The sequence below is a fragment of the Cryptomeria japonica genome, chromosome 5 (assembly GCF_030272615.1).
Source record: "Cryptomeria japonica chromosome 5, Sugi_1.0, whole genome shotgun sequence".
NCBI classification, from domain to species: domain Eukaryota; kingdom Viridiplantae; phylum Streptophyta; class Pinopsida; order Cupressales; family Cupressaceae; genus Cryptomeria; species Cryptomeria japonica.
The window spans coordinates 197,832,435-197,841,204 of record NC_081409.1 but is presented as its reverse complement, the minus strand read 5'-3'; the positions used below and the strand labels follow the sequence as shown (position 1 = coordinate 197,841,204).

The window sequence follows — 8,770 nt, the reverse complement described above, 5'->3', positions numbered from 1 at the left end:
AGTGGCCTGGGCTATTGGGCCAACTCTTATTATTTGGAATTTATGGCTAGAAAGGAATCAGAGGGTCTTTTGTGATTCACATATAGGGAGTCCTCAGTTGTGGCATAAGATAGTTAATAGGCTTCAGGAGACAATCTCGGCTAAGTGCAATTTGTCTGAAAATGTTGATCTAGGTGATTATGCTATTGTAAGGAATCTGCAATTGGAAAACATTAAAATGGACTGTGCTACTAGAAATAGATCTTGACATGCAAAGCAACGGATAAGTAGAGATGGAAGGTGGATTCCCCCTCCCGTGGGAATCTTAAAAATTAATACAGATGGCTCTTCCTGCGGGAATCTTGGACATGAAGGCATTGGAGGTATAGGTAGAGGTGATGATGGTTGTGCAGTTTTTTTCTTCTCTATTTATATTAGGCAACACTCTAACAGTCTTATGGAGGCCCTAGCTATTAAGATTGTTGTTGAGCGAGGTTGTTCTTTAGGATGGAGGAAGATTATTTGTGAGTCAGATTCTCAGATTGTTGTGGACATGTTGAACAAACAAAATTTGAATGATGTGAGTTGGCAATTAGCTTCCATGGTCAGACAGATTTTACAAATGTGTAATACATTGAAATTTGTCTCCTTTTGTCATATTCCCAAGGAGTGGAATAGAGTAGTTGATTGTTTGGCCAAGTGGGCTTTAGAGCATGTTGATGGTTGAGATTTTAGTGGAAGGGATGGTCTACCTCCTGATTATCTCGAAACTTTAGACATGTTAATGCTAGAAGATAGGATGATGCAAGAGCACCCAGTGGTGTAGGATCAATTTCCCTTATATGTTTGTTTTATTTTCATTGTCATTTTTGAAGCCCTTCGAGGCTCTGGATGAGCTTGGTTTTTGGTTTAATTCTAAAGTAGCTAGCCTTCGTCATCTTTCTGAGGGCTTTTTGAAAAGATATTATGATTGGAAATTCGATGGTCGGATCTATTGCTATGGTCACTAGACTTTGGAGTGGTGGTGCTGGTGGTTCTTTTACGATCCTTTTAGTTTTTGTTGTTGTCTTGGTGGGCCTAAGGCCCATTCTTTGTAATTCTATGTTTTCTAAATAAATCTTTACCCCTTTTTTCAAAAAACAAACAAACCTAGATTAAGTTCAAAGTTGGGTTGATAAATAAATAGTAACAAATGCGACAATTAAACAAGAGGAATTAAAATGCTTAGCTCTAATATTGAAGATGACTAAAGTTGATGATTTGGATAGTTAATTCACTACTTTTCAAAAAATTTGGATGTCTTATAATTTGAACTAGCAAAAAACTCCAAGGTTCAATACCATGCACCATGGGTTTAATATTACAAAAATGATATAACTTGAACAATGAAAGTATGTTGAACTTCATGCATAAAAATTTCAATAATACTAATATATCATAATAGAAATGGAAACAACCTCAAAGAGAATGCAAATTACAACACAATATATATGTGGAGAAAACCTTATAAGAAAAAACTCAACACCCAAAGATATCCAAATTGTAGTTGTTAGGAAAAGGTGCAATATTGTACACCTTGCATACAATTATATTTTGAATGAATATTATTTATTGTGCATTTAGGGGATCTAGGGATGTGTGCATCACATGGGTTGAATATTTTAAAGACCACTTTTGTGTTGTATGTTACATTGGGGTAAAAATTTAATGTGAGTTTGCACATTGTAGCATTGTAAATTGTCACCAAGCCAATTTACACCTCATGTTTGTGCCCCCACTTTAGCACATCTCCCCCTCATCTCTTATCCAGGTTCGTTCAATACCTTAGCTATAGTATTTATGCCATATACACCTACCAAATGACTCTCTAGAGAGGTGTCCTCCTCTTTGGGCCTAAAATTTGGTCCCTGATTGAGGAGGACCAGGGCATTAGTGCCTTGGGTCCATTTTTCAAGTGGAGGTTGGGACCTACCTCTTTAATGGGAAATTAAATAGGTGGCTCTATATGACTATTGGAGATCGACCTAATTAGTAATTTAACCTAGTGATGCAACCATAACCGATGAAACCCTCAAAAGAGAGTTGGCTGGCTTATGCAGCAAGAGTAACACAACGAAAGCAACAAGAACATAGCAAGATAATAGAAATAAATCATATTATTTCCTTAGAACTTTTGACAACCAACCATTTATCATCATAGAACATTTGGTAGTCAACCGGTTACATGCAGGCTTCAAGCCAGATACAATCCAACTAAGATTCTCAAAATCAACCAGATCACTAATTACCAATCTCCATCCTTATTCTGATTTCTACTTTCCCCTGTTCTACAAAATGATTACATAATACCCTATATACACCCTCTAGAACATATCCGAGTCGGCCACACAAGATTACATTTACCAATGCAGGAAAATGAAACGTGTAACTAGGTCGGCCCTAAGAATGAAAGAAATCCTTTCGAAAAATAACAACCAAGAAGTGTGGTTCAGCAGGAAGGTCGACCACACACCAAAGAACATCAGACAAGACCTCAAATAGATCCACACACCAATAATCGCTCCAGTAATGAAGGAAAGCTAACTGGTAAGCACAAGAACTGTCCAAGAACCCATAAATAATCAAACCGGGAGCAAGAATTGATCAAAAAAGAATCCAAATAGATTGAAAATCTAGAATTAAGCACATGAACTAGCCTGGAAACTGAAAATAGGATTTGTAATGAAAATCAAGTAACTACTGGTACCTACCGGTAAGAACACAAAAAACTACACACTGAACTAAACAAGAACTAAACTGAAAGGAAATATTTTTGGTTGATGCAAGATTGCTCATAGACCGGGGATGCTCCAACATCACCTAGGATCTCATATATAAAGACATTAATCGATTTATTCAATCTAAGAAGTCTTCCATTCAAGCAATCAAGCATTCAAGCATTGGAGTGCTCATCATCGAGCTTTTCCAGTGGTCTTCAAGGCTGCATATTCTTCATTCAACCATTTTGGAGCAACATTACATCATTCATATGCAAACATGTGTGTGTGTGTGTGTATGTGATTAGGGGTTTGTCATGTTCATGCCATTTCATACAACATATGTGACTATATTCGAGAAGAAAAGCATCATTATCAGTCATTGCAAATCTGAGGTATATCTTTCCATTATTTTTTCAGTATTTGCAATATTTCATTCAAGGTTAATTCCTAAACTGGGGTTTGACTTAGGCAAATCCCTATTTCCAACCTATTTCCCCTTCTTTTTGTGTGTACGAAGCAGATACAAAGTTGCGATCTTCAGAATCATCTTTATTTACAGTGACGAAGAGATCCCCCATTGGAGTGTGAAAAGTGTGGAAGACCAGAGCGACCACCATCTCGGTGCCCAAAATTTTAGGAGCTCTCTCTTGGAACAGGTCTATATGCTCTTATATTTCTCAGTTTCAGGTTCGTGGCTCAATCCGACGACTGTAGCTCATTGTTTCCACATTTTTACCTTCATTTTAGCACATTTACCCTAATTTTAGCATCTTCAACAAATCAATTCAACTCTAGGGAAAGAAGAGGCATATTCAACGCTACTAGAATCTGATTAGAATCTAGATCTATCAAATTCCTATCTTTCCCCAATGTAACAGTCCCTAAGCAAAATTAGTGGTTTTAGTACATCTAATGGTGGAAACCCTAATTTCCACCATTACACATTATGAAATATTTAATATTGAAAAAAATTAGTACAAAAAAAAATGAAGTAGAAAATGGTTTTGTAAGCTCATGGTATTAGTTGCATGGTTTAAATGTAATACCACTTGGTGGTTTTTTGCAGTCTTATATCTATAAAATCAATCACATGAGCAATTGTTTAAGGTGAGTTATTTTTGGTAAGGCTAGTTCGAGGTTGGTTTGTTCAAGCATCTCTTGAGGTTGCACATGTGAGGATTTAAAGCATGGATTGAGATGTGGGGTCACATGATTCTCATTCTCTTGTTCACATAGAGTGCATGTAGAGAGGTTGATGCTTCAAGGGTTTTCATAAAGGCTCTGAAGACGAATTGTAGTTTTTATTGTTGAATAATACATTGAGAATGGATGCTTTTGGAGGATGTTTTTTTCCCTTTTGAGTATTTTCTTAGGGTATATCTTGTGTCATCTTTGACATTATACTATATATATTCTTTTGCACATGGATTCCAAATACTTGTTTGCACGACTTTCTCTCTTTGGGTTGTGTGGAAATATGCCCTCATGGCTATAAATTTCTTGTGAGTAGTAATCCTTCAATAATGAGTTACATTAGTACACTTTATCCCTTTGAATTCTTGCAACACTCTATTACTATTACAACCTACAAATAAGTTATCCAACCTCCTACTCCAAACTCAAATTTATATACGAATTGGAAAATGAAACCACGAGATGGTTTTTGAAACCATTTACAAGCCTAAAAGAGGCATGCCACTCAAATTGGTTGGATTTTTTATACCTAGTGTGCTCCTTGGTCTTAAATGCCCCGACTATCATTAACATATTCCTTACATGTTGTCATAGTGTCATAACTAAGAATATTTGACTAGCCAAACTTGGGTGTTAATATTTCCTTACTCTCCTCTAAATTAGATGCTTCACATTATGTATTGGACACTATCATAAAGCTAATTAAGATATATATGTAACCTCTCTTACACACTCTTACACATAATAGGAATTTGCCACATGTAACTCCTATGAAGGATAGTCAAGATGCTCTTACAAGCCTTCCAAGATTTTAACACACGTCTAAACAAGTCAAGATAAAAAAAAAGTGGAATGCCTACATTCTCATGTGAGAACAAAATCAGTAAAAGATGAACTCCATGCCACCTCCAAATGGGATACCAACCTCCCAAGTGGAGAAAAAAGGTATAAAAGATTAAATAGTAATACATACAAAAGATTTAAGCATGAACATTAGGATTACAAGGTTGAGACATATTATCCCAACACGATCCCCATAGCCACATAATTGAGCTTTGACTCATATATTTGAACTTGTTTAGATTTTTGAAAACTGCTCAACTTGATATTTGAAAAACGTGGCAGGATTGTGGTGTTTACAAACACCTCAAAAGAATTTACTAAATCGCTAGGGTCAATTTCTCCTAGGTTAAAACCCTAGATCAACTAACTTTATGACTTTGGGAGAAGATTCAAAGATAACATGCATAGACACACAAATGACCTATATGCAAATGTGGTTATTTGTCCCTTAGAAAATTGAAGTGTGCTTGAATAGTTTTTCCTTATGTTACTTATCTTGATTTCTATTTATGAATTACTAGCACATTGAATGTAATTAAATACCAAGATATAATGCCACGTTGCACAAAAATTGAGTTAAATTGACTCATAACTATAAATCTTAAAATTTGAATTTTCAAGTTCACTTCCATATATTATGGATCTTAAATAATATAAAAACGAATTTAGATAATGAAACAATAATCTAAAGACAAAATGCAATTCCATTATAATAAAATAAATATAATATAATAAATCAGAATTTAAAAAAAAAAAAGAGTTAATAAATAGAAACAAAAACATAAACCAAACCTAATATAAATGTATACCCTATAAAAATATAATAATAGAATTTCATTACAAAATGTTTGGCTAAAATAGCACATAACTAAATAGGAAATTTCAGGAGCCTCCAAATTTCACCTCTGCAAGAAGAAATTTGCCTTCTAAATTTTTACTTTTATACCCGTTGTATAAAATTTCTCTACTTTTTCTGTCCGAGATGAAAAAATTAACAGAAAATACCAACCAGAGCAAATGATACATTAATGGGAGGACCTTCCTTTGGAACCACCGTCTAGGGGTAGATGGAATTGGGTGCAACGACAACAACATAATTTTCAATTCTGCCTCTTGATATCATCGACCCCTTTATTTCATATGACACAGGTTTCGCATGAAAAACCTCATTCTTCAACGAATACAACTTAAGCAGTGTGTTTTGTGTTATGAGGTGGTAGAAGAAGAAAAAGAAGAAGAAGAGGAAGAGGAGAATGGCAGCAAGTGGTAGCGTATCGGTGGCAGCCTCAGCCTCAAATGTAGTGATGTTGCGAGCAGCAAACAACGTGGTGGGCAAAAGGATTGCTCTTCCTCTTCACAAAGTAGCTTTTAGAAACCACTCATGCCCTGATCTTTCTCTTGCTCTCTCCTCCTCTATTGCAAGATCGAGGTCCATATCTCATTTAACAGGTACTTGGGTTATTTTACTTTGAAAATGGGTTTACAAATAATGGAATGTCTATTGTTGTTTTCTGTTGTTACTGCAAGCTTTGTTTTCTACTTCTTGCTTTTAAGTCTTTTTGCACGAACATCCCATTAGTAGCATGCGTATGGTTCATTCTCTTTCAATTTTTTTTTTTTGGTTTTCTGAATATTTGAGAGTGTAAATAGAAGTCTGAATGCTTGATTTGGTTTTGTGTCATGTAGTCTTTCCTGGACTTATTCATGTCTCTGGAAACATCCAGTTGGGTCCATAAATTAGAGTGTTGTCGTTTCAGGTCACATTTTGCCTACCCAATTTTTTTATCAAAGTTAATATCTAATAAACACAATAGATTGCAGCTGTTTGATGTCACTAATTCTTATGCATCTTTTAAGTCTCTGCTTCCCTATTCGGTTTTACTGAAAATGTGTATATTTCATGGTCTTCTTATGGAACCTCCTATTTTCAATGATTCATTAATTCTCCTATGGATCTCTGGATGCTGAACTTGAATGAAGATATTTAAAATGAGTTGTTGGGATTGACTTTCAACTAGATGGTCCGATGGCGAAATAGGAAGCAGCAATGAACATGAGTAGTGATCTTCAACTGTTACCGGTTCATTTCTGCAAGGCAAGAATCTGTCAATTTTAACTGTGTTCAATTGAGACCCTTTGAGTTTGAAGCAACCTTAATATCCTAAGTATGATATTTGAATACAAATATAATTTGGAAACTGGGAAAGGACCTGAGGGGTGGGATTGCATTTCCACATGACACAAATTTTATTTTACCATGTAATCAGTTTGTTTTGTTTTGATACACTACGTGTAGCGCCCTTGGGAGTGAATTCGTGATCTATTATCTCATTTTTTAACTATTAAATGGTTCAACTGATAGGTTCTTCTTCTGTTGATGTGGGTGGTCCTTTTTTACTTCAGCTGGTCTCTCTAGATCTAAGTAACATTCCATGTGCAGAATTATTCTTTCAAGATTCTAAGCTCAAAACGGGCATTAAATAACAGAGGTCTTGACCAACCAATTTGTTATGAAGAGGACCACAAATATGCAATTATATTTCGTCTCACGAAATGTTTAAGCATAGAGATTTTTAGATTTTCATGGATTCTCAGTCTAATGTTTCCGGGAATTTAGGGTTCATTCATTCTTGTACATGCAGGATCCTTTTTTTCATATGTGTCCAAATTCTTTGATTGCATCACAAAAGTATAGGGCTCCATTAGGAGCCTTCTCGTGCACACAGATATTCAAATGGATACAGACAAAAATACAATCATTCTAAATTCACTTTCAATTAAATCTGTTAATGTAGGTGAGAAAAAATGAAAGAAATGTTTTGCCAAGTTGATTTTGTTACCCGTTGATAATTGCTTTTAAACATACCATTGCATGTTAGGACGATTCCTTTTCTGAATGCAAACGAGTATATTTATAAAAAATTGAACAGATTAGAGTATTAAATAATTTTTCTCAAATGGACCTTATTGAGCAGCAATTTGATCATCAGTTATGCTCACACAGATAAAACATTCTTTATATTTGACTAAAAAGTCACCTGCCATGACCAACTGTTCTATTACCATAGTCCATCTTCAGAAATGGCTATGGAATGAACCCAATGCAACACGAGTCTTGATGATCATACCATGTTACTATCGGTTCCTGTTTAGGGGCAAAGTTAATTTCTTATACAATAATACAACCTTCCTAATCACTACTGAAGCAAAATAGCAGTTCTACATTGATAGCTAGGGCCAGTATATGTGCTTTGTGCCTTCTTAAAGTCTCCAGATGATAATTACCCTGCATAAAGGAAAGCAAAAATATGTTTTAGAAAATACAAAGCTAAAGAATATCATAAGTAATACTCCAGAGGCTAGGATGAAGTTATTAACCAAATTTTTTGTTGGTAAAGGACTGATATTTAAAGGTGAACTGTAGTGACCATGAAATTGGATTCACGTAAAAGCTATAAGTGTTTATCTGTTTTGAATAATTGAGTTCATTTTAATTTAAACATTAACATTTGCTAGAAGTCAAAAAGAGTCTAAAGCATCTCACCAGGCACAGTAAAAAAGAGTGCTGGAGGGCCATTAGATTGGATTGACTGGATAAGATAGGGCTTCACCAGGCAGGAGATTCATGTTCAAGCCTTGCTTAGAGCCTCTTAATTACCAGGGTAAAAATTTGATGTCTTTAATTATAAAAAGAAAACAAAAATAATCTCAGAATGCCTAAAAATACTATTATATTTGTAATGTTTCATCATTCAAAATAATTGTAAACGGATAAACTATATTCTATATTACTCTTTATTTAGGTTACCCTTAACATCCTAAGTAATAAATTGCTATCTTTTTACTTTTCAGATTAAGCTAAAATAATTTCCATTAAAATTATCCAGTTCTAAAACATTCACATAACCAAGTAACAGTAAAATCATGATACAGTGAGGAAAGTTCTGATAAGTGAGAGGCTCTTTCTGATAGGTTTTTTCACAGTACTAATGGAT

The 8,770-nt window shown here is 34.8% G+C and overlaps 1 protein-coding gene across 1 annotated transcript in view; it reads left to right on the top strand.

Moving 5' to 3' along the window:
* Positions 1-5,661: 5,661 nt before the first annotated feature.
* LOC131027968 (3-oxoacyl-[acyl-carrier-protein] reductase 4) overlaps positions 5,662-8,770 on the top strand; it is a 41,637-nt gene continuing 38,528 nt past the window's right edge. The window contains exon 1 of the mRNA XM_057958062.2: positions 5,662-6,224. Coding sequence (XP_057814045.1) covers positions 6,029-6,224 — 196 coding nt within the window. The 5' untranslated portion in view covers positions 5,662-6,028. The remainder of the gene's footprint in view (positions 6,225-8,770) is intronic.